The sequence below is a fragment of the Telopea speciosissima genome, chromosome 4 (genome assembly GCF_018873765.1).
Source record: "Telopea speciosissima isolate NSW1024214 ecotype Mountain lineage chromosome 4, Tspe_v1, whole genome shotgun sequence".
NCBI classification, from domain to species: Eukaryota; Viridiplantae; Streptophyta; class Magnoliopsida; order Proteales; family Proteaceae; genus Telopea; species Telopea speciosissima.
In genome coordinates, this window is record NC_057919.1 from 13,040,022 (window position 1) to 13,066,746 (window position 26,725).

Genomic DNA, 26,725 nt, shown 5'->3' on the forward strand with positions numbered 1-26,725 from the left:
CCGCTTGTCCTCGCAAATTGATTACAAAGAAAGAACCCTTGCTACAAAATTTATAGCAAAACTCTACATAGGTACTACACTTTATGGAAATACCAATATACTCCTAATTTTTTTTTCTTGAGGGTCTTCCCAATACAGCCTCTAATTAACTGTCCTTCAGAATTAGCACACTAATGCAAATGACTGAGAATTTTTCTCCTCTCAGCTTCCCTGCCCGGTCAGGTGTGCAGGTTCATCTCATAGGAGGGCGAAAATGACGACCTCACCCCACCCGAGCAGTGTGTTTGGGCAGGGGGTGAGGTCGTCATTTTCGCCCCTCCTATGAGAGGAACCTACGCACCTAACCAGGCAGGAAACCTAAGAGGAGAATGATCCAATGATTGAATACAAGACATCGTACTCCCATCAACTTCTTAGGTTCTTAACTTGTGGTAATTAATGAAATATGTTTCACAAACCAATTTAGATGAGAGAGAGAGAGAGAGAGAGTTTAGTATATTCATGAGGACCATAAGTATGGTAGTATCTCACTCTATATGAACACAATATAAACATATTTCAATCTCTCTCACAGCCAGCTTTCAAGGAGAAGAGCTTCGACCCATTTGGATCGGCAAAGACCATTTGACGATTCATACAGGCTTTACACAGTGAAATGAACACATTGTGATTTGTACAATGAACTTGTACCTACCAAAAGGGCCACCTTAATTTTCTACTCTTTGATTAGAAAGGAGAGAGAAATCGCTTATTTTAGCAGCGAATAAGTCTTAGGTGCGATCTATAAATGCTAATTAATGCATAGGTTTCTATCAAAACTCTATTATTAAAGGTACCTGAGCAACTAAAGCATCTTTGAGTTTCTTTTAAAGGAAAATTTTATAGGAGAGTCATTCGATCAATTATGATGTATGCAAAATGTTGGGTTTATAAGAAACATCATATAAATAAACTCAGTGTAGCGGAGATGAGGATGTTGAGATGGATGAGTAACAAAACTAAGAAGGATAAAGTGCTAATTTGAGAATATCTCCAATATTATATGAAAAGTTACGAGAAAGTCATTTGAGGTGGCATGACCATGTTTAATAGAGGCCTTAAAAATGCTCCAGTATGGAGGAGTGACTTGATTCAAATTAAAGGAACTGAAAGAGTCAGGGACAGACCTAAAATGACCTTAAGAGAAGTGGTGAGGAAAGACATGCATAGATTAGACCTTGTATCATGTATGACTTCGAATAGAATTGATTGGAAGACAAAGATCCATTTAGTTTGGATAAGACTGAGTTATTGTAAATTAGGTATTTCATCATCCATGTAAGGTATCCAAATTTATCCCAATATAGGAGACGGATCCAAGTTTGGCTGAGCCCTTTGGCAATTTAGCCAATTCCCTTCATTACACACCCACAGAGGACTGTTTTGGAGTTTGGAAATGCTCCAAAGTGCAGGAGTTCCAAGTTCTAACATCTCTGCCATTTTGGCAATTTAGCCAATTCCTTCATTACACCCCTAGTTATTGTTTATTTAAACCAAGGACTGGTTTCTGCCTTCCATTAGAAATTTCTCCAATTATATTAGTGGTTCTGGGCTCAGCCCAACTGTGGGCGGGCCCAGCTGCATATAGGGCAAAGAGAATTAGGCCTGGCCTACAAGAAAGTATATCCTGTGCTAGGCCTCACCGAAGCCCAGCCCATCTACTACACACGGCAAATTGCTCTGTTAGGAAAGCAAATTTCTAATTAAAAAATAAAAAAATAAAAAAAATAGGGAAAGTGTTTCCCTGTGGGGGATCATAGCCTTGCGCATACACATGGACCAATGGGAGCGCATGCAGAAGCATCAGGCAGGCAATCATTTTGTCTATTCATGGGGGCTGGGCGATCATTTTGCCCTCCCCTCTGAGTTTGAGCGTGGGCGGTACATTCCCCCACAGGAAACATTTCTCCTAAAAAATAAAACAAGAATGGCATGAGCTTAGCCACCAAAAAAATAAAAAAAGACAGTTTTCGTTCACCCACCGTGAAGGTAGAACTTCTTAATCCATGTGATCTGACCATTTGATTAGAATTAAAAGGGGTATTTCGTACTTTCATAAATAGGGGGAAGAGGATTAATGATGACATTGACTGTTCCAAGAGTTCAATCATAATGAAAAATCACCATAGATGAAGAGATTCTCTCTCCACCCTGGGTGGCCAAAATTTTCTTCCAAAAACTAAAAATGAATTGAGAAACACTGATCCATGGATGTGCCACTTAAAAACCGTAGAAAGGTACCAAAGGAGCCTGTTGGGGCAACCTTCATGGTTTGTTACCCTGCTTAGTTACGGTCGTAGGAAAAAGTTAACAGCTAAAAATGGAAATAAAAGCCCAACTATGCTCTCTTGGCCTGATTCGCTTTGGAGCACAGGTCCATATTCCATAGCCCATGAACAATGGCCCAGCTAGGAGCCCTGAAGCCTGAATGGGATATTTGATAAACGATTGGATTGGAATCTTTAATTGTCAGGCCAACAGATCTAGAAGATTAGAACAGAGGGGACTGGGGGAAAAGAGTTGGAGAGGGAGAGGAGCTGAACCTGAAGGCTCAGCAGCAGAAGACGCAGGTGGTTGGGAAAAGGGCGAGAGAGATGGCGCTAAGCTCCTGTGGAACCGCTGGATCATCGAAAATTCAGGTAATTGCGACTTCTTTATTATTTATTACTTGTTCTCCTTCACTGCTGCTACTCTTTCTAATGTTTCCTTTTTATTTATCCCTACTTCTTGAGAGAGAGAGAGAGAGAGAGAGAGAGAGAGAGAGAGAGAGAGGAAGATCTAGTTTGTAAATTTGATTCTAAGAGAAATGACAAATAGAGTCCCATTCATATATGTATCTGGTTAGGTTCACCGTATCAAAAAAAAAAAAAAAGGTTGGGTTCACTCTTGAGACAAATGGTAAGACAGACCGTAGAAAGAATCCCTAGGTTTAAGAAAATTTTGGTTTGTCATAGATTTGATATATTACTGCTCTATCTATGGTTCAAATCGATTTTCCAGAATTGTTTCCTCAGAACATTTCCAGTGGACTCAAACGTCACTGGGCTGGAAAGCCATTGGTGTGCAACTGGTGTAATGGAATGATTTTCTAGGAGAATTTTGCAGTAAATTCTTGATGGGGCAAGCTGGTTTTAGCATGAATATATATATATACATATAAATTTATTTTTTTTTGGAGGGGGGGGGGGGGGTGGTGTTGGTTGTTGGTGTTGCGGGAGATAGTTCCGGTATGCATGAACTACCTTATGGTTTGATGAATTGATAAGGTCTCGGTTCGATCCTGCTGACAGAATCAGAATTTTTACTAGATAGGATCGCAGGGTAATGAGAACAGTAAAATTGGCATCAGTTTATGCGCTGTTTGTTCCTTATGATCAGCAGCCAAACACCCGGAACAAATATGTGAATAACTCAAAATTACTGGAATAAGGGAATGATAAGAGTTATATGACCTCTACTTCTCACCCAGGCTTTGGTTAGAATCTCACCAACCCAAAAACAAGGAACCTCACCAAGCAATTTTTTTTTTTTTGGTGAAAAAGCAACTCTGTATGTCACGGCTATGTAGGCAAAGCTAAGATTTCATTCAAATTTTGTTCTTCATTAGCTTACAGGTAGCTCCTTATATAGAGTGCTAAGAGGGTTCTAGACTCTTATGGAGACTTCTTCGTAGACTTTTTGACCAATTAATGAACTTTACATTTTCAAGGTCTTTTACAACTAACAAGGAAACTGACCTATTGACTGAAATAAGACTTCACTACTTTAGATATTACAACTAATGCTTTTCTTTTTCAGCACATAGTACCCTTGAAACTCTTGACTAAGTCTTGGACTCTAATTAATTGATCTCTTTTTCAGCACACATGCATTAGTTACTCTTGACACATCTTGACTGGAGTTAACTGAAACTTGGGCTAGAATATTTAGGACTGGAGGGTCTGGCCTGAACTTACTGAACTTAGTTTAGGCTTGATTTCTCCCTTCTTGAGATGGTACTGTTTGGAGTAGAATTTATCTGCATTATGATTATGTGCAACTACGTTCTAGTTAGTTTACGTAGACATTCTCCATACATGTTTCTTAAATTATTTTAATCTCGTAACATCTCTAGGAGAACACGTCAAGTTCTAAGAAACTAAAGCTAATTGAAACTGTTAACCCCAGGGCTGAAATTACCGGTAGTACCAAAATTATGAACATTTTATCAAAGTCTTGTCAAGGTTGGTAGGAACTCCTGTTGCTCGTCAACCATTGAGATAACAAGCTCCAATCAACCCTCTATCATCTTTCTCTAATTATGGTTATTGTCTTGAATTGAATGTACATTCTAAACCTCTTCAATTTTGTAAATATAGTACTCCCTTAAAAGCCTTTCTTGACTATTGATTTGTTATTTTAGTCATTTGAGGGGGAGTTTTCAAGCTTCTAACATCTTTATGTTCTGATATGGCAAAAAAAAAGGGGGGGGGGGGTGGGATTGTTGGCATATTGGATTTTTCCCTCCTAGGTGATTGTTTATTTTTTTCCCCCTTGTTCGCTTTCTTTAGTTAATATGGAACCCAAGACAAACCTAATTCAAACCCATATTCCTGTTGAGGGTTGATGTCTTGTATTCTGAAGTTTGGGTTGTGGGCTGCCCCCGAAGGGCCGTTAAAAGCATATAGCGTTAGGGGTTATTAGGGTTAGGAATTCTTTGTAAAGACAGAGAGGCGTTAGGAAGAGAGCATGTAATCCTTTTCTCCGTGGATGTTGGAACTTTGTCAAACCATGGATATCCTTGCATTGTGGGTGTGAGATCCCCCCCCCCCTCTTGTTTTGTTTGTTTTCTGCATCGTGAGTAGGTTTTGTTTCAACAACTCCCATAATCTTATGCTTCAGCAATCCCTTTGAATTTGTCTGCGTGACTAGCCTCAATTGGAAATTTTTACATTTGTAATCTTGATGATATAAGGACAAATAAGAAACCAATCCCTAAAAATCTTTTTTTTAAGGCTTCAGCACTTGTATTTTGCTGATGCTACTATAAGTCCGCATCTAGCATCTTGAATGAGCACCAAGACATTGCAAGGGATGGAGATCAGCGGCTACTCAAAGGGTTGTGGCATGTGCAAGGCTAGTATCACTTTGCGGAAGTTTATCATTGGGCAATCTAAAAAGAAAAGCCATTCAACTGCTGAATAAATGCTACATGTGCTAGAAAGAGGAATGCATATCCCATCTTTTCTTAAGCTAGATTGCTGCGAGCAGTTTGTTGACCATCCTAGGGATGCATGGATGTTGTTCACTTTTTGCACTACTATCTAGTTTGGTTCTCGAAGGGGCATCCTCTGGAAAATGATCCTGTACTCTATTTTATTTTATTTTTTATTTTTTATTTTTTTTTAAGGGGCTGGGGGGGAGTGTTGTGCAAGAAGTAGATGAATCTTTTGAAGGGAGAACATGGAAAGCACCAGGAATTGGTATTGGGACCTTCTTATTTGATTTGGCATCTACAACTAAAGGTTTCATGGGTATGTATGCATCGGTCATCTTTTGGTGCAAATTGAAACTCAACGCTGTGAGAATGAAGGCTCTTTTCTATATATAATTGTAAATGAAAATGCTTACTTGACACTGTTCATCTTTAAAGCCAATCTTTCTATTTGCTGATAACAGAGCTTTCAAAGTTAGCCACCTTGTGTTGCAAAGGGGAGGCCTATTCTTTGATCAAATCAACAATATACTTCAATTGCAAAGTCATGATTTTTCAGATAAATTTTCAGAAGTGTCTGGATATTTTCTTCCGCCTATAGTGAGTTGTATCTCATTTTAATCTATAACAAAAATCATACCTATGAAGATCTTGTGTGACTGTCTTTTATGGAGAGTTCAGTTCTCCATGGAAAGAATATTGAAATCACTGAAAAGAACACTGTAAAAGAATGGGAGCAGGGATCCAACTGCAGTGGCTTTTGGCCATGTGACAGTGTTTGATGGGGCTGAAACTTAACGGATATGTTATCCACTACATTGTCTTATCATAGTCAAATTTCAGTCCAATTTGAGTGCTCCACATGTAACTGTAATGCCTTTAAGAGTCCTTCTTAATTTGGAACCTCCAATTGGACATGTGGCCTATGTGGGTTACCACTTACCACCCCCCACCCCAATGACACAAGGAGTAGTCCATGTGGCAAGACTAGCCACTTCAGTTGGAACGCATTCCTACTATGCTTCAGTCAGCTATATTTTTCCTAATAGGATTTTGATTGTTAGAAAAACTTTTCTTCACATCTAGGAATATTTTGGGTTTGACATCATTTATCTTCGCACAGATAAAGTTTATTGAAGGCCACAGGTATCCAGTCCATAGGCTCTCGCAGTTTTCATGCACCCAAAATTGCCAATCATTTCGAACATGTCCAATAAGAAGAGCAACCATTGCACATTTCAGTGAACCAAATAAAAAGATGGTGCATATGAATCGTTTCACAAAGAGGCTTTGGGCTTCTCTTCCTGAGCCAGTGAAAGAGTTTCCTTGGAGGAAAGCAGAGGATCTGGTGCTGCAGCACTTGCTGATACTTGGAGAGAAAGCATTGAAGTGGTCTTTGATTACAGTGTTCATTTTTAGCTTCTTATCCGATGTAATATTTGCTGTCGTGAGAAATAGAGAATTGATGGTACCTCTCGGTCTTTTCATTGGCTGCACAATCGCTGACTTCCTGAAGGAGACTTCTCAGGAATTGTTTCAAGGCACCAAGGTATGCTACCTACTTGTTTGCTTACCATTTAGTAGTCTCTTTATGCCTTTTATTGATGCTTTCTTGGGTGTATTCTTCTGGCTATTCAGGAAGAAGGTTTGAGATGGCACCTTCTGGGCATTGGTTCTTTGTTTGTTCTTGTTAAGTTTGTCTCCGTGTATTTCACAGTACAAGGACATGTATTTCTTGCCCATGTTGGGAACGGCGGATTGATGCAGGTTCAATGGTTATGGAGAAAAGTACTGGAGGAAAGAGAATCTGTTAATGTGGAGCTGTCGCACCAAAATGCTTCTAAATCCATCAATGTAGAAGGTTGAAAGGCACATTTGGTTCTCTGCTTTCAAGAGGGATTTTTGACAATGCTGAAATTTTGTTCTTTAGCATTTCTTCCTTTTGGTAGTGTTGGCATAATTTAATTAAATGATGGTCTCAAATCCCATGTCTGTTGTCTGAGCAGAGTAGATTAATTGGCAGTCTGATGTTTGGAGTGAAGGCCTTCTTATTGTGGTGGTTGCAATGCTGTCTTGATCAAACTGAGTACATTTAGGATGAGGGGCATCAACTGAGAACATTGAGCTCTCCCAGCTAGTACTGCATGATATGTTACTGCATACTAGTCGGAGCCTGGAGAAGCTACCATAACTCTATAAGAGCTGGAATCATCTGTGGCTTGATTGGTATTCTGGGAAGACATTTAAAAAGACATGGACACAGTGTTTAAGCATGGTCCCAGTAAATCATGGACCATTTGGACAGCATGCCGAAGTACTTCAGGAAGTGTTCACTAGTTCAAAGAGTGGAAAGGAAGCTTGGGAGCTGGAAAAATCCCTTACTCTCCTAAGCAGGAAGATCCGTATTAATGAAGTCAGTCCTTAGCTCCATACCAACATATTGTATGTCCTGTTTTTTGCTCCCAACTAAAATATGTTTGAACTTGATTCGATCAAATCAGGATTTGCAAAGGGGTAGGGGAGTGTCAACATAGATGGAGCCCTGTGGGGTGACATTTACGAGTTTGGATCCTCTCCCCATGTGGTGACCTCCGCACAAGGTATCCACCATCCAGTGGGGTCTGACAGGAGTCGACTCTCCTCTGACAACGAGTCAGGGGGGTTTGATCCATTGAAATCAGGATTTGCAAAGGGGTAGGGGAGTGTCAACATAGATGGAGCCCTGTGGGGTGACATTTACGAGTTTGGATCCTCTCCCCATGTGGTGACCTCCCCACAAGGTATCCACCATCCAGTGGGGTCTGACAGGAGTCGACTCTCCTCTGACAACGAGTCAGGGGGGTTTGATCCCCAATGGATGGTGGATCCTCAAGTGGGGATGGTGGATCCTCAAGTGGGGAGGGTAACGCCTCTCCCCATGTGAGTAGGTGAACTAGACTCAGCATTTACTTTGTAGGTATAGATCATTGGGAGGTTTAGGATTTAGATTGTTATTCACTAGTAATAAAGCCCTAGTAGTCAAATTGGCATGGTTGCCTTTCACTTAACTTGATCAATTATGGGTTAAGTTAATTAAAGGGAAATACTTCTCAAATAAGAAATGGTTAATTCAAAATCAACAAAAGTACTAAAATATGTCGTCCTCAAGGAAATTATGGAATTTTGTGTGACATCTGAAATAAGTCGTCTCGTATAAGAAATGGTTTTGTTAGCTTTATGGAATGCTTCTGTGGTTGCATCAAGTACTAAAAGTAAACTATTGTTGCTTTTGTATTTTTGTCTTGCGACTTTACTAAAAGGATCTTGGTTGCTGAGCCTTTAGGCTTAAGGTCGGAATGTTTCCTTTCGGCTTTCACCTTCCCTTTGTGATTTGGTTGACTCTCTTATCGCTAAACCTCGATAATATTGGAAATGCAAAGCCTTGTCTCAATTTTTGCTATTACTTTTTAGATATTTGGATAGCTTGTAATACTTAGATGTTTCGTAGGTTGAACCCTAATGCAATGCAAATAGTTCCATTGTTGATCTATAAATGAACTTATGACCTTAAGCTTCTTCCTTCAGGTGATGTTAAGAAATTGTCTTATAACTATGATTATTCTTTAGCTCTTGGTGAAACCAATGGTTATTAGATGGGGTTTCTTGTATTCTCATTTGTGATGGCAGTTATGAACCAAGTACGGATACCACAGGATGTGTTTCTTTATTCTTTGTTAATTCTCAGATTCTGGTGGCCTATGTGATTCATGATTTTGTAAGGAGTTTTCATGAATTAGAAATCCACGGATTGTATGGTTTGCAGGGGCAGGGGCAGGGGCAGAGAAGTATAAAAAATATAAATGAATTGTCAGGAGGTGGGTTACCTGGCTGATGCAAGGTTCGAGTGGATGATGGCTGTGGGAAACCTTCTCTTTACTTCATGATATTTCTCATATAATGAAAACTTTTATCTCTGTCAGTATAATGAAGAAGATTAAATAAATTGTATCAATAGCCCATTAGTGGGTTGTGGAGGTTAAAACTGACAAGCTAGCAATTACTATTAGGAAGATCTTCTAACTTGTGTTTTTTTTATGGTTTTCCGTTTCATTAAACAAAAAAAAAAAACATTTTCTAAGGTGCGATATCCACGGTAAAAAATAGGAATAGGACTCAAACTCAGTGCTCTCCCTCATTTTGTTATATTCTATTGGTATTGTATCCCACATGTCACATCGTAGTTAATTCTGATTTTTTACTATTAAAAATTAAAGAGAGGGTTCTTTGAGCAAGTGGCAGCACCAATAAAGTGTGGCAAAATGATATCATACATTGAAAAGCTGCGAGGTTATTTCAAGTGAGGAGAAGATAGACAAAGAGGTGCTAATGTACCCTGAACTGACGGCTTAGGGAACATTTTTCCTAAAAAATACCTTAAAAGGGGGAAGAAAAAAAAGGCTGCTAAGCTGTGTAGAGGTTACTTCCAAACACAAAAAAAGGTGAAATGAATCTCCCACCACGTGAAATGAAAATCCCACCCCTGTTGGATACTTCCACATACGCTTAGGGATGTAAACGGATCGGATACGGATTGAAGCTGGATATTCCCTGACCGAATATGAATATCTCTAAATGGATACAGATGCGGATCGGATTCAGATTTTAGATCATCCGTTTACATCTCTACCTTGTGTAACCCGGACCTTTCTCCCCCTAGTAGGTACAATTCACTCTCAATCCATCTCTTAGACCATGATTCTCTTTTCAACACATTCTAGAACCTGTTGAATCTTCAAATACCCTCAAAATCATTATTTATTTAATTTTTTATTACTAGGTATTTGGATTTTTTTTCGAACAGATTTTAATCGAAGTATTCGGATTATTTTCCGGATATCTCTAAGCAAATACGGATGTCCCTCAACAAATACAAATGCCGATTCGGATTCGGATTTCGGCTATCCATTTACATCCCTACATATGCTCTCAATGGCCCTTGCACTGGTACAAAGGTCACAACCTGGCAACGATCCCAGTTAACAAGTCGTTCAAGATGTGGGTCCCATTTGACAGATGTCAAATATCATGCCTTGATACAGCTGATACATGAACTGTTTGATACAGAGTACTTCTTATCCTTCCGGGGCTGCACAACTGACCATGCAATTCTGTGCAATTAGCAGCGCGAGGAGATTTGCAGTATATACCACATTACATTTGGTAAACATGGGCAGATCCATGTGATAAAAGACCCAAAACCCACTTCAATTACAAAGTTTCAGCCAAAAGTAAGCAGGGAAACTCAAAAGCATGTTTAAACTGAGAAATTTACATAATTGCCAGCATATTCAATTGGCATCCTTGTAATCTTATGAAACTTTCTGACAAACAGTGGTCTGAGGATTAGAAGAAGGGTGAATAAGGAATTCCATCCCAAGATTTAGCGACGACTGTTGGGGCAAGCGGGAACCTTCCAATCATATGAAACTTTAAACACAGTTTTTCTACTACTTGTCATGCTTGTTTCAAGTCGACATTCAACCCACGAAATGGGTGTAAGATCATCTAGCACATGGACCTAACCACATCATCCATTCTAATTGCCAAAATAACCTCATCTGTTCTTCTGTGGAATCAGGTAACTCACCCACAGTAGCCCGTGGGTGATGGCAATTATCCTTTGGTAGACATACTGGATGATGCAAACAACTATAGCTAATTTCAGCAGCATGCTGTCACAACTAGCACTGCTACTTCTGAGTGCTGAACACATGATTGGTGATATTCCATGCCTGAGATACGAAGGATCCGAACACAGATCACTTGATGACATGAGCAGACATTCTACAAATCTGGCTTGAGGTATTCATTTGTATAATGCGAAGAAACAGTTTCCAGCAAGTATCACTATCTATCCAATTACTTTTGTCAAGGCACCATCAAAATCATGGTGGTAAGGTATGAAACAATATTGAAGAGAAACTTATATACACAAGAATCAGCTCATTCTACAGTTCGTTGGCATCTTTGCTTCTCAACCTGGCCCATGCTTTGCTAAATTGGTTGGCTCCATCTCCTGAGTAGCGAGGCACATAAACAACAACTGAGTACTTCTGACTCCAGATATAGAGTTCTTTTTTTTTTGGGGGGGGGGTGAATAACATAGAGAGTTTAATGGGTGTTAATTGTTAGGAGTACCAAACCTGGCTTCTTGTACCCTGGATCCTGGATGCTGTCTGCATCTTCAGAATGATTGAAATCCTCGGCTTTACAGAAACTATGCATATGCGAGTTCAGTGTTAACTGACAACAGACTGATTGCAGTTGTTCTTGAATTTCTGAAATGTGCCCACTCTGCTCATCTTGTTGATCCATTTCAATGAGAACCTATTTCAAACCATATCAGAAAGACTGCAACGAGCATGTGTGTGTGTGTGTGTGTGTGTGTGAGAGAGAGAGAGAGAGAGAGAGAGAGATTGTTACCTCCGCAGAAGAACTCTTACAAAAGGGACTACTTGAGTCCAGTGTCAACTGACAATAAGCTGATTGCAGATTTTGATGATTCAATGCCATCCGCCCACTCTGTTCATCTTGCTGATCCATCTCAATAACTCCCTATATCCAACCATAATTCTCAGTCTGCAATGAGCATGTCCATGTGTATGCCTATGGCTAACCATACCACTAAGAATTGAATTAGCATTTGTACCTGTGTGTACGAGAGAGAGAGAGAGAGAGAGAGAGAGAGGAATGGGTTACCTCTGCAGAAGGACTCTTAAAAATGGGATGGAACCGCTGCCTACAGTACTCGTTAAAAAGTAGTGTGCATATCACCAGTGGAATGGTGAACCCTGATGCAACTGGTGATTCTTTTAATCCAAAAACCCCAAGTGCTATTATTTGCATCAGCACCAATGAGAAGATTGTGGCATTGTGTACAATAGGCCAATACTGTCCACCGGTCTCATACCTTGACAGATACACATTAAGAATCTGAAAAGTATATTTGACGGAGAGTTTAAGGAGGGAAATAATAAGGCGAATATTTTTTCTCTTTCTAAGTGTCTCAGATATGCCAGAATACAGTCATTAACTATCACAACAAATGTTGAACAGTCTTTCAACCATCACACTATAAATGGAAACTACAACCATCTCTTAAGAAACACTAATTCAGGATTGTAACAAGCATGGTGTTTTACATTTGTTTTTTTTTATCAGTGTAAGCGTGGCAGATTTACAATATGAGCATGTCTTCTAAAAAGTTCCCCAGATATAGCAGCTTATAGTCACCAATTATGTAAAGCCAAAGAAAACAAAAATAGGCCCCTTGATAGACACCACTATTTTATTTCAATAAAAAGAAACAAGAAAAAAAAATTGACGGTCAGAGGTTCTTAATCAAAATTTGTTTAGGGTTGTCTGTTATCTATTGGTTAACAATGCCTACCACCCCTAAATCCAAGACAATGAAAGCAAAAAAATGTTGTATGTGAAAAAAGGATTCCTTTTCTAACAGAAGTTGGTCAACCATACACTTCGTAGTTCATAAATAGAGATCCAAGAATTTTGGATTTTAAGGAAGACTGACAAGATACGCTAAGATACTATTCCATAAAGTGAACGCACAAAACATTTCATATTTTGTAATATAGTACTATCACTCTAAGTTATGCTGGTGCAGAGTCATATTTTGGGAGTAAAAATGGACAGCTCCCATCCTTATTTTGCTGCAGAATGAAACAGTAGAAAAACAAGAGGAAACATGCGAAAGGATAAAGCAATATAGACAATGCTTGGGGTTGTGGTTTCAGCCCCCATCCCCTTTAATATGTTCTAAAATTTTATTTGAAAACTAGGAGATAAACAAAATGTACGACGGTGATCAAAGAGAATGACGACCTGCCTACACAAAGCACTTGTCATTAAATGTTAAGCCATCCCAACTTCGCACAGAAATAGAAGAGAATAGAAATTCTGGAGATCCATTAAGTCACTTAGTTCCCAAGGAGGAATTGTTATTACTCTGTTTCCAATTTAACCAGCAAAAAGCAGATGGAAGCAAAATTCCACAAAATTCTCTTCCTCTTACAGTCAAGGATTGAGATACTTAGTTTCGGATCTCATTTCGAGGTTTCGGCCCTGGGCATCCCTGGGTTTCGGTTCGGCCAGGCCCGAAACCGAGACAACTCGGAGATTTCGGTCAGTTTTGACCGAAACCTACAACCATGCTCACAATATTACCAAAAGCCTCATCAATAAGCCCTACCCCTCAGGTTATACTCATCAATTATATAATGAACCAAATGTCATAAATCATGATCCTATCATGTCGCTTGTCATTGTTTACACTGTTCATTTACAGCCCCCTTCTATCTGAAGTTGTATGTGTGTGTGTGTGTGTGTGTGTGTGTGAGAGAGAGAGAGAGAGAGAGAGAGAGAGAGAGAAAACCAGTTCCTCTCAGCGATTCTTTTCGCATCACTGTTGAAGGATTTGGATTGACCCGGACCAGTGCCTTGTTAGAGTGTGTTATGTATATGGTTCACTAGAATGTCCAGACTCATTTCACACATGTTGCACATGTTAAATGTGCTGAGTAGCGCTGAGTAGATCTTCCTTATTTGTAACAATCCAAAATTATAAATAAAGTTGTGGTCGCCTCTGTCATCTTGACAAGACAAATCATTCTCTCTTTCTTTTCTCAACTTGGTATAAGAGCGCCAAAACCCCAATTTTTTTGGCTTTCTTTCTCCAATGCCGCTAGTAGAGCACTACCACCAATCTCAAGGCTCCGGCCCCAACATGTCAGACATGGTTGACTGAACATGCGCCACTGCATGTCGCACTAATACCACGTATGATCATCACTAACAACCACTGACCACTGCTGCCGCCTACCTCCGCCACCATTGTTCAGCTCCAATGGCTGCTCCAGCACCAGCGTTGCATCTCCCAGGGCCCTCGGTCTCTGTTCGCGCCTACTAGGGCCCTGCCCTAGCTCTCTCGCGATTCGCCAAGGACCTCCAGCCCCTGCTACCGACCTCTAGGGCCTCCCGCCCCCTGTCAGCACCATCCCAGGGCTTCTCAGCCCAGTTGCATGATCTCCAGGCTCCCGCCTAGTCCTCTCGACCCCCTGCCAGCCCCACCTAGCTCCTTCAGGGCTCCGTCTGGTTCTGCCGACCTGCACCGGCCCCTCTGTGGCCTCATGCCGCCTCTACCTGACCCTAGTGGTCCTTGCTGCCTTTGCCCAAGCATTCACGGCCCCATGTCGATTTGTCCAGGCCCGTTGGCCACTGCCTTGCCTTGTCTAGGCCTCCCTGGCTCACTGCCGCCTTGCCTAGACCATGCCGGCCTCTTTACAGCCCTCTTTGGTGCTACTGTTATGCATCATTTTTGAGTCTGCTGCCTCTACTTCGTTGTGAGTAGTATTTTTTTTCTTCTTCAACTATAGTGTCTTTGGTCGGTTTTAATGGAGCATTCTAGAACATCCGTTGCTATTGGGAGCGGTGACCTAAGTCCCCTATTGCTCCTCACTATCATCCTACTCTCCAAACCGAACCTACTAAGTTGAATGGATCAAATTACTTAGCATGGTCTTGTGCTTGCCTTCTTACCATTCGTGGTAATCACTTTCTGGGATATATTACTGGTGATACACCTATGCTTACTGAATCTCCCACTATGGATAACTGGTTAACTGCAAAGCACACTTACGGTCAAGCCAGCAACTATGCCCAAATATATGAAATTCATAATCAGGTTCAAGATACTAAACAAAAGGATCTCTCAATGTCTGCCTATTACTCTGTCCTTATGACCCTATCGCAACAATTGGATTTCTATCATCCTATTACCATGACCAGCCCCATTGATGCAGCCACTTTTGCAAAGGAATGTGGAATGGAACGAGTATATGCCTTCCTCACTGGACTTAATCCTGAGTATGATCAAATACGCATTCAGGTTTTGAACAGGAGCACATTTCCTACATTACTTGAAGCTTATAATTGTTCAGTTTTAGAGAGGAAGGAGAAGAAGGAAAAGAGAGGGAAAGAGAAGAGCACATACGGTTGTGTTTAATCTCCTCTGTCTCAAACTAGAGACAAACTTCCTTATATTGAAAAAGAATAACTAATTACACAGGGGCCCCTGGCCTTATACAAATAACAGAAGAAATATAAAATACATGTGGTTATATACAAGAATACCCTTAAACTCCTATTCTTAACACTCCCCCTCAAGCTGGGTGGTATATGTCATACATACCCAGCTTGTTCAATAAACAGTCAAAGTGATGAGTGCTAAGTCCTTTGGTGAAGATGTCGGCCACTTGTTCATTCGTCTTCACAAAAGGGGTACAGATGGTCTTTGACTCAATCTTTTCCTTGATAAAATGTCTATCAACCTCAACATGCTTGGTCCTATCATGTTGCACTGGGTTGTGGGCAATACTTATGGCTGCCTTGTTGTCACAATATAAACTCATAGGTTTGACAGTCTCAAATCCCAATTCCTGAACAAGTCTCTTCAGCCACAAGACTTCACACACTCCGTGAGCCATAGCTCTAAATTCTCGCCTCAGCCTTGACCTAGCCACCACGAGGTTGCTTCTTACTTCTCCAAGTAACCAAATTCCCACCAACAAAAGTACAGTATCCCGAAGTGGATCTTCGATCAGAAATAGATCCAGCCCAGTCAGCATCAGTGTATGCTTCGATCCTCAAGTGACCATTTCTAGAGAAGAGAAGACCTTTTCCAGGGCATGACTTTAAGTATCTGAGGATCCTATACACTGCATCAAGATGTCCCATTTTGGGTGCATGCATAAACTGACTTACCACGCCAACAGCATAGGCTATGTCCGGTCGGGTAAAGGAAAGATAGATTAGCTTGCCTACTAATCTCTGATATTTTTCAGCATCTACAAGGGGCTCACCACAATCTTCTCCTAGTTTGTGATTCTGATCAATAGGAGAGAAGGTTGGTTTACACCCTAAGTACCCTGTCTCTGTAAGTAGATCAAGGACAAACTTCCTCGACAAACACTGATCCCTTGCTTGGATCTTGAAACTTCAATCCCGAGAAAATACTTGATGGACCAAGATCTTTGATCTCAAACTGCCGAGCCAAGTAAAGTTTAAGCTTTGTGATTTCAGTTTCATTGTTCCCCGTGACCACAATGTCATCAACATATACAATAAGAGCTGTAATAGTGTTGCCCTTCCTTTGTATAAACAAAGTGTGATCAGCTTGACTTTGGATGTATCCATTCTGTAGAATAGCTTGCCTAAACCTCTCAAACCAAGCCTTAGGAGATTGTTTAAGGCCATAAAGCGCTTTCCTGAGACGACACACTTTTCCATTGCCACTAGGATGCTTGAACCCAGGGGGAGAGTGCATGTAGACTTCTTCTTCTAAGTCACCATGTAAGAAAGCATTCTTTACATCAAGCTGGTATAATGGCCAATCAAGGTTTGCAGCCATTGAGAGGAGTACCCGAATGGAGTTATGCTTGGCCACTGGAGCAAAGGTTTCCTGATAATCAGTGCCATACACCTGGGTATAGCCCTTAGCAACCAGTCTTGCCTTATATCTCTCTACAGTACCATCAGACTTGAACTTGACTGTGAATACCCATCTGCATCCAACAGGAACTCTCCCCTTTGGGAGTTCAACAAGATCCCAAGTGTGGTTCTTCTCAAGGGCCACCATCTCGGTATTCATTGCTTCTCTCCATTTTGGATCAGCCATGGCCTCTACTACATTCTTAGGAATAGAGATGGAGGAGATAGCCACTGTGAAAGCAATACCTGTAGGGGAGACAGAATCATAGGAGACAAACTTGGCAATGGGATTAGTACAAGCTCGAGTTCCTTTGCGGTGAGCAATAGGAAGATCTAAGTCCGAGGGTGTAGGAGTAGAGGAAGGTATACTGTCTCGGGATGAGGAGACGAAGGAGGATTTTGGCGGTCTTACGTATAGGGAGCCATGAAGGAGGATTTCTCTTGTCCTTTGTGTACACAAGTAGCTCCCCTGCTCTCTGTTCACCTCTGCGCTCGGAGACTCCCCTCAACAACGGTATCCTCGGACCTTTTCTTTCCCTTGTCAATTTGAAATGGGAAATAGGGACGAGAGAGGGGGAAGGAAATGATAGAAACTCAGGAGCCTCTTCAACCTCACTACCACGACACTCCCCCTAAAGAGGTGACTGAAAATACAGGAGATGTTCAAAGAAAGAAACATCTTTGGAGAGAAGCCACCGACGGGTAGGAGGGTGATAACATGTGTAGCCTTTAGAGGTAGAGGAATACCCAAGAAAGATGCACTTCGAGGACTTAGGATCCAATTTAGTGTGGGCAGATTTGCTAAGATGGACATAGCAGATGCAACCAAAGACCCGTGGGGGAAGTGAAAAAGAAGAAGAAAGTAAGGGTAAGACCGCAAGAGGTACTTTGAAGTTCAAGACACTGGAGGGCATATGATTGATAAGAAAGACTGCAGTGAGTAAGGCATCGGACCAAAAGGTTTTTGGAACATGCATTGTAAACCAAAGAGACCGGGCTACTTCCAGCAGGTGGCGGTTTTTTCTTTCAGCAACCCCATTTTGTTGAGGGGTATCAACACAAGCCACCTGGTGGATAATGCCACGGTCAGAAAAAAAGGACTCCAAACCACCATACATATACTCTCCACCTTTATCAGAACGGACAATCTGAATACGAGTTTGAAACTGAGTGTAAACCAACTCATAAAAGTTTTTAAATGCAACATAGACATCACTCTTTTGTTTCAAGAGATAAACCCAAGTAACTCGAGAGAAGTCATCAATAAAGGAGACACAGTAGCGGAAGCCACGTAAAGAAGTAACAGGGGAAGGGCCCCAAACATCAGTATGAACAATGTGAAAAGGTGAAATAGATCTATTGCTAGAAGATGGATAAACTGTCTTACAACTTTTTGCAAAAAGACAAGGTTCACAATGAAAAACATGATTGACAGGAAAAGAGGTAAATAAATGTGGCAACATTTTTCTCATAATGAAAAGGAAGGATGTCCCAAACGCCGGTGCCAAAGCAAAATGTCCTCCCGTACGTCCGCCATGTTGCCCACACACATAAGATTGAGCTATCGTCGCGGGGAAGCACAAGTGTCAGAACATATAATCCATCGAGTCTCACGTCCAGCGCCAATCACTCTCTTCGTACCAAATCCTGAAAAAGACAATGGGTAGGAAAAAATGTGACAAAGCAGTTCAAAGATTTAGTCAATTGGCTAATGGAAAGAAGATTAGTGGCAAAGTTGGGAACATGAAAGACAGACTTCAAAGGGATAAGTGGAGTAACTTGGACATCTCCCTTACCCGAGATGGAAGAAAGGGAACCATCAGCAATTTTTACCTTATCTTTTCCAGAACAAACTGAGTAGGAGTTAAAAAGCTGAGACCTACCAGTCATGTGATCCGTGGCCCCTGAGTCAATTACCCAGGGTGTAGTGGCAGATGAAGTAGAGACCTGTAGAGCAGTGGAAGTAGTGGGTGCAGTAGAGGAGGATCCATCCAAGTGTGCTACAATCCGACGAAAAGCTGCTATGTCTTCTTTGGAGAGGGAGGATGAATCAGACTCATGAACCCCAACATGGGCTTTAGGCCCATTCTTCTTCGGTCCTTTCTGTCCTCCAGATGCAGTAGAGGGTGGTTTCCCATGAAGATCCCAACAAAACTCCTTTTTATGCCCAGACTTGCCACAATAGTCACAGGAGAATCGGCCTCTACCAGCCCCCTTAGTGAAGGGAGGACGGTCCTGTGGAGTGGATGAAACAAGAGCAGAGCGCTCAACGTGGGAGTGGTCTCCATAGCACTTCTACGCGTCTCCTCGCTCTGTAAATAACCACACACCTCCTCCAGGGAGGGAAGACTTGGTCGGCCAAGTATCGCCCGTATGGGTTCAAACTCGAGTTAAGACCTCGAAGGAACAGGACCCTCTCCTTCTCAAATAAGCGATGCGCTTTAGGCTCATCACAGGACACAGTGGAGATCTCTGTAGTGATCATACTCCTCCCAAAGTCCCACAACAAGGCTATAGTACTCGGAGATACTTTTGTCACTGCCTGAGGCTAACAATCTGTTGAAGAAGTTGATAAACCTTTGTAGAGTCCCCACTCTATCAAAAATACGAGCAACACTATCCCAAATATCTTTGGCTGTCTCCTTGCTCATAAACCTTCTTCCAATCTCCGGCTTCATTGAAAAAATGAGCAAGTCATCACGAGGAGTTCTCGGTTTCCCATTTAGAGTAACCCGGATCATCAATGGAAGGGGCCTTAAAGCTCCCGGATATATATCCCAACTTCCCCTACTTGAAGGATAAGCTTCATTGACCGTGACCAATCCAAGTAATTGTTACTATCAAGCTTAACAATGGGAGCGAACATTTGGATTCTCATATGATAGAGGGATTGGCAAGGCTTTCGATAAGATGGGAAGTTCGAGATGTCTCAACAGCTTTTTTCACCCATTGTGGTTTTAAAACAAACACTGAGAGGAGCAATCAACAGACTTCAAGCAAGAACAATAGATTCCCAATAATGAGAAAAAACAGAGGTAACCTAGACCACAAAGCTTGAAAAAAACTTGTAGAGCCTCACACAAACAGAAAACAGCGCGGAGTAGAAAAGAAAAGTCTTCCTTACCAAAAACGCGGTGGGTAGTCCAAAACAGCTCCCAAACAAAGCTCTAGTGAAGAGCTATTGCCAATCCCACACTCTGGCTGGCGGAAAATAGGGCAGAACAGTCCTGGCCGAGATTCACTCCCGTCCCTTGGATGCTCCCAACTGGCTTGAGATGACACAATGGGAAGAAAGGTAACCTCCAAACGAAGCTAGAGCACTTGGTTGCTCTCCATTTGGATGAGAACCGAGAGAGAAAACAGATCTGTGAAGAACCGCAGGTTGGAGCTCAAACTCCAGCAACAACCAAGAGAGGAAACCACCTCTTGGTCCACTAAACACCCTTCTAACACCTTCAAACTCCAGGAAGAGTACGCTCTGATACCATGTTCAGTTTTAGAGAGGAAGGAGAAGAAGGAAAAGAGAGGGAAAGAGAAGAGCACATACGGTTGTGTTTAATCTCCTCTGTCTCAAACTAGAGACAAACTTCCTTATATTGAAAAAGAATAACTAATTACACAGGGGCCCCTGGCCTTATACAAATAACAGAAGAAATATAAAATACATGTGGTTATATACAAGAATACCCTTAAACTCCTATTCTTAACAATAATATGGTTCAGATGAGGATCACCGCCGTTCTGTTATTACTCATGATGCTTCCTACTGCTCTTCGGTCTGCCCTTATTACTACACCACAGCCCTCTTTATCTGTGGACAGTACTGGTTCAGTCAGCAAAGCTGGTGCCTCTCGTGATCCAGTTAAATGTGATTACTATGGCCATCCACATCACACTAGGGAGACTTGCTGGAAATTACATGGTCATCCCAAAGGGGGTGTCAAGGAAGGCAAATCTGGTTCCACTCCTCCTCAGGCTCACTTAACTGAGACCACAGATGTTATTGCTGGTACTCCATCTATGTGGCAAGGACAAGATTTGAGTTGCTGATGGTTCTCTTTCTGCTATTTCTGGTAAAGGGTCTATTTTCTGCACTCCCAGTATTTCTTTATATTTTGTCTTGCAAGTTCCCAATCTTTGTACCTACCTACTTTCCATTCACCGTCTTACCATTGATCCTAATTGTTTTGTTCACTTTTTCTCTTCTCACTGTGTTTTTTAGGACCTAGAGATGGGGGCAACGATTGGATATGGTAGAGTGTAGGATGGTCTTTACTACTTGGACCCAGGTCTTAGTGTTGCTCCCTCTCCAGTTTGAGCTCACATTACCCGCAAAGACAGTGCTCTCCAACAGCTCCATCACTGGCACCGTCGTCTCAATCATCCTTCCTTTTATATTTTACATTGTTTATTTCCTTCTTTAGTCAAACAGTGTAATTTGGACCATTTTAATTGTTATATCTATGAACTTGCTAAGCACACACAGTCCTCGTATTTTTCCAGTGATAATAAAAATTTGATTCCTTTCTCTGTTATTCATTTTGACTTATGGGGACCTTCTCGGACAGTTGCTCGGGGTGGTTTTAGATGGTTTATCACTTTTATTGACAACTATACTAGATTAACCTGGGCATATCTTCTTCAGTCCAAATCCGAAGCTTTCTCCTTTTTCCAGTCCTTCCACAAGATGATCCAAACTCAGTTCAATGCCCAAGTTAAAGTTCTCCGAAGTGACAATGGGACAGAATACATTGACGGTTTGTTTCTTCAGTATCTTGATACGTATAAAATTCTCTCTCAGACCTCATGTGTCCGCACCCCTTAGCAAAATGGTACCCCAGAACAAAAGAATCACCATCTTCTGGAGGTCACTCGATCTCTGATATTTACCACTCGGGTTCCCAAGTATTTTTTGGGGTGATGCTATGTTTACTGCTGCCTTTCTTATCAATAGAGTTCCTTACGCTGCCCTTGATTTAAGACACCAGCCAGCCAGCTTCCTGACCTTTCTTTGCTATTCTACTTCTCAGAAAGGTTACAAGTGTTATCATCCTCCCTCTCGAAAACTGTTTATTACGATGGATGTTACTTTTCACGAGGACGAGCCATATTACCAGTTTTCTCTTCAGGGGAAGACTCTAGAAGAAGAGAATCCTTCATCTCCTTTTGTCATTCATATTGTTCGTCTTCAGGGAGAGCAAGCGGATGAGATTGATGTTGCCACTAAACAAAAGGATCTCATCACCTATTCTCGACAAAAGGAAAAGACTATCCCAAACATACCATATTCATTTACGCCCTCAGAGCAGGTTCTACCAATCCAAACAACAGGTAATGCATCTCCTCCTGATCCTGATGACCGCCCTATTGCTCTTAGAATGAGTAAGGGCCTGCAACAAACACCCCATTTCTAACTTTATCTATTATAAGTCTTTGTCCCCCTCCTACCGTGCCTTTGTTTCTTCTCTGTCTTCTGTGTCTATTCCACAGGGTTAGAAGGAAGCTATCATAAACCAAAAATGGAAGTCCCATGGTAGAGGAAATGCAGACCTTGAAGAAAAATGATACTTGGGAGCTTATGCCTTGTCCTAATGAAAAGAAGGCAGTTGGATGTAAGTGGGTATTCACAACAAAGTAGAATGCAGATGGAACCATTGCTCGTTATAAGGCCAAACTGGTTGCCAAGGGATTCGCTCAGACCTATGGCATTAATTACCAGGAAACATTTGCCCCAATGGAAAAATGAACTCTATTCGAGCCTTGTTGTCTTGTGTTGCAAACATGGGATGGGATCTTCAACAATTGGATGTGAAGAATGCTTTCCTCAATGGTGATCTAGAAGAAGTCTACATGGACATTGCTCTTGGCTTTGAACCATCTGCTATAGCTGGCAAAGTGTGTAGACTCCGGAAATTACTCTATAGGTTGAAATAGTCTCCCTATGCCTAGTTTGGTCGATTTCAGAAGGCTACGGTGAAGTTTGGCTTCAAACAAAGTAATGTTGATCATACCCTGTTTATTAAGCACAAAATTTGCAAGGTCACTGCACTTATTGTTATGTAGATGATATAGTGATCACTGGAGATGATGAGGAAGAAATCTCCTTCCTTCTAAAGACTCGACTGGCAACTGAATTCGAAACTAAAGACCTAGGGCACCTCAAGTACTTCTTGGGAATCGAAGTAGCTAGATGCAATAAAGGAATCTTCATCTCCCAAAGAAAGTACGTTCTAGATCTTCTTGAAGAAACTGGGATGCTTGGTTGCAAGCCTGTTGATTCTCCCATTGAAGTTAACCACCAACTCAGCAACACCGGTGGTGACTCAGTGGAAAAAGAGCGATATCAACGTCTCGTCGGCAGACTTATATATTTATCTCACACCAAGTCAGACATTGCCTATGCCTTGGGAGTTGTTAGTTGTTTCTTACATGATCGGAAGACTGTTCATCTTGAGGCGGTTTACAGAATTCTTTGGTACTTAAAATCAGCTCCTGGAATGGGTATTCTATTCTCAAATAAAGGGAATCTGAAGTTAGAATCCTTTAGTGATATTGATTGGCTGGATCCATCGATGACCGCCGCTCTACTTCTGGCTACTGCACATTCCTCGGAGGGTACTTAGTCACTTGTTGAAGTATTAAGTCTGACGTTTTCAGATCCAGCGCCGATGCTGAATACAGGGCTATGGCTCAAGGAGTATGTTACCTTATTTGGCTACAAAAGCTTTGCAGTGATCTAAAAATTGCTCTAGAAGGACCAATGAGGCTCTACTGCGTTAACAAAGCTACAATCAGTACCGCCCATAATCCGGTTCAACATGACAGAAACAAACATGTTGAAATTAACTGCCATTTTATCAAAAAAAAAATTGAAGATTGTCTGATATGCACTCCTTTTGTTACTACAGAGAACCAAGTTGGGCATGTGTGACATCCATGAACCAACTTGAGGGGGAGTGTTGAAGGATTTGGATTGACCGGTCCAGTTCCAATTCTCTTACGCCTTGTTAGAGTGTGTTATGTATCTGGCTCACTAGAATGTCTAGATTCATTTCACACATGTTGCACATGTTAAATGTGCTGAGTAGTGCTGAGTAATACTGAGTAGATCTTCCTTATTTGCAACAATTCTAAATTATAAATAAAGTTTTGGTGGCCTCTGTCATCTTGAAAAGCCAAATCATTCTCTCTTTCTTTTCTCAACTATCACCCCTAGATTAACTCATTGAGTTCCATTTCTTTTCTCTCCCCCCACACCCTGTCCCATCACCTTAACAAGGCAAACTGTGTAAGGGTTGGAATGACCCCAATCAGTACCAAACCAATCTATTGCCATCAGGATATCTACACTAGATGATGCATTACAGTAGGCCCTACTCGGCAGGTAGCTTTCTTGCTAGTCGAAGGTCTCTTTTGGTTGCCATGTATTACTCAAATTGCCCTTCGTAATTGCATCTTTTGGTACATGTTAAGTGTTATTAAGTGATTACTGCCAGTCTAGAGGCATCTTGGGCATTGTGTAATGAACTATGGGTAGTATTGTAACTGTTTAGCTTAAGTTCTGTCCTTTATTGTAATTACACTTTGGGAAAAGGTTCCGTATACGGACAGTGTGCGGAATCCTTTTGCACCCCCACACACACACAAAACACTGTAGCAACCCTACTCATTCTTTCTCCTAAACACTCCCCTCCTATTTGAATATTCGAAACCCTAGCCCCCCCATCAGAATTAGTGCATGAACATTGGAGGGAACCCCCTCGCTTACTCTTTATAATTAATATGGGAAAAAGAACGCTCCTGCCCAGACACAAGAGCGGGTATTGTCCAGCCCCCAGTGAAATAAAAAAAATGTCATCCAAGTTGTTGTCCCTGTGTACGCTCTCATTGGCCCCCGCTCTAGTGTAGAGCTACACAACCAGACAACGATCTCTTGCCAAATTAATATATATATAGTAGGTTATGGGTCTCGGCCAGACATTCTATTCCAAAGTGACCTCTCGCTCTCTCCCTTCATTTCTTCGTCTTCCTCTCTTTGACTGCTGGTTTCTTAGGTTGATACTGTTACATGGTATCAGAACCTAACTAATCAGCCTTTCTTCCTCAATCCTTGTTTTGATTGTCTATTAAGTTGGAATTTAGGTAGTGAATGCATGTAAGGAAGAGGGAAGGAGATGAGAGAAGAAGAGAGAAGAAGGAGAGGAGAAAATAGAGAAGATGAGAGTTCGGTGGTGAATGTGTTGTGAATCTCTTCACAGCTCTTTCATATATTGTTCACTTAACTTATGAAGGGAAAATTACATCCTTGCCCCTTATGCTAATATAAGATAGCTAAGGGAGATAAAAGGAAAAGAACATATTACATCAAATTACAATATTACAGACATGTGCCTAAAATACGCATCTGAACTCTAACACTCCCCCTCAATTTGGAGGGTAAGGCTTCGTTTGTTTAGAGGGGACTAAGGTGGGGTCGGAGAATGCTGATGTTGCACTTCAAAATCCCACCACAATCTTGTTTGGTTAATTTGGGATGAACTTACAAAAGCTCAGGGGACATCATTAATTGCTTTATCTGCTGATGTGGCACTTCAAAATCCTACCCCTTTACTATGGTGGGACTTTGGTTACTATTCATGAGAAGGTAACTTTACCTCAACAGTTCCACCCCAACAAAACCCCACCAACATGTGGGTCCCATCTTCCCAACAATCCCACCCCACCTTGGGCCTAAATGTCAAAAATTCCCAGCTTGCACAGAAGAATACTGAACTGATGAGAAATAAGACCCTTGGTGAAGATGTCTGCTAACTGATCACCAATTCTCACAAAAGGAGTGCATATGTGGTCAGAGTCAAATCTTCTCTTTGATGAAGTGCCTATCCACCTCAATATGCATTGTCCTATTATGTTGCACAGGGTTGTGGGTGATACTTATGGCAGTATCATAATAAAGTCTCATAGGTGCTTCAGTATCAAACCCCAACTCTTGAACCAGCCTCTTCAACCATAAGAGTTCACAAACTCCATGGGTCATAGCCCTAAACTCTACCTTTGCACCTACCACATGTTGCTTTTTGCTCCTCCATGTGACCAAGTTGCTACCCACAAATGTACAATAGCCTAATGTAGATAATCAGTTTGAAACGGAACCAGTCCAATCAACATTAGTATATCCTTCAATTATCAAATGGTTGTGCTTGGCATATAGAAGTCCTTTTCCTGGGCAGGAGTGCAGGACTTTAAGTATCTGAGGATCTGGAATACAAAATCTAGATGCCCACTCTTGGGAGCATGCACAAACTAACTCACCACCCCAACTGCATAGGTGATAACTGGACGAGTTAAAGAGAGATAAATCAATTTCCCTAGAAGCCTTTGGTATTTCCCTGCATCAACAAGAGGAGAACCACAGTCTTTTCCTAATTTATTATTCTGATCAATAGGAGAGTTTGCTGGCTTGTAACCCAACATTCTTGTCGCTTCCTATCTCTGACAGATGTTTATTCCCTTCTTAGATCTTGACACTTCAATTCCCAATAAATAGTTCAAAGGTCCAAGATCTTTAATCTCAAATTGTTGGTCCAAATAGGACTTTATTCTCATTATCTCAGTCTCATCATTCCCAGTCACCACAATGTCATCCACATATACAATGAGGGTTGTGATAGTGTCATTACCTCTCCGAGTAAACAATGTTTGATCAGCTTGGCTTTGAGAGTACCCAGTCTTCAAAATGGCCTATCTAAACCTCTCAGACTAAGCCTTGGGAGACTATTTGAGACCATAAAGTGCCTTTTTTAAGGGGTACACTTTCCCTTCGGCAGCCAGAAAGGTAAAGCCAGGAGGAGTCTACATGTATACTTCCTCTTCTAAGTCGCCACGGAGAAAGACGTTCTTCGCATCCAGCTGGTACAATGGCCAATCCCTATTTTCTGCCAAAGATAA

At 41.4% G+C, this 26,725-nt stretch overlaps 2 protein-coding genes across 4 annotated transcripts in view; one reads left to right on the forward strand and one right to left on the reverse strand.

Annotated features, from left to right (window-relative positions):
- The first annotated feature begins 484 nt into the window (after positions 1–484).
- On the forward strand, positions 485–7,177 carry LOC122657489. The gene is made up of 4 exons (XM_043852206.1): positions 485–488; positions 2,632–2,678; positions 6,357–6,782; positions 6,872–7,177. Exons 2-4 carry the CDS (start codon positions 2,634–2,636, stop codon positions 7,097–7,099), a joined length of 699 nt encoding a protein of 232 aa, XP_043708141.1. The 5' UTR covers positions 485–488; positions 2,632–2,633; the 3' UTR covers positions 7,100–7,177.
- A 3,840-nt stretch (positions 7,178–11,017) lies between these two features.
- The window catches only part of LOC122660334 (CSC1-like protein RXW8), a 105,194-nt gene continuing 89,486 nt past the window's right edge, over positions 11,018–26,725 (reverse strand). For 2 of the 3 annotated variants that reach the window (XM_043855592.1, XM_043855590.1), the window contains 4 exons: positions 11,972–12,205; positions 11,696–11,827; positions 11,416–11,599; positions 11,018–11,288 (listed from right to left, as the gene is read on the reverse strand). In XM_043855592.1, the coding sequence (XP_043711527.1) occupies positions 11,221–11,288; positions 11,416–11,599; positions 11,696–11,827; positions 11,972–12,205 (618 nt within the window). In that variant the 3' untranslated portion in view covers positions 11,018–11,220. The remainder of the gene's footprint in view (positions 11,289–11,415; positions 11,600–11,695; positions 11,828–11,971; positions 12,206–26,725) is intronic. The other variant, XM_043855591.1, reaches the window with a different exon arrangement.

Coding starts and splice junctions, on each gene's coding strand:
- LOC122657489 (XM_043852206.1), top strand. CDS start 2,634: ATGGCGCTAAGCTCCTGTGGAACCGCTGGATCATCGAAAATTCAG. Junction 2,679..6,356: donor CTGGATCATCGAAAATTCAG/GTAATTGCGACT, acceptor ATCTTCGCACAG/ATAAAGTTTATTGAAGGCCA. Junction 6,783..6,871: donor AATTGTTTCAAGGCACCAAG/GTATGCTACCTA, acceptor CTGGCTATTCAG/GAAGAAGGTTTGAGATGGCA.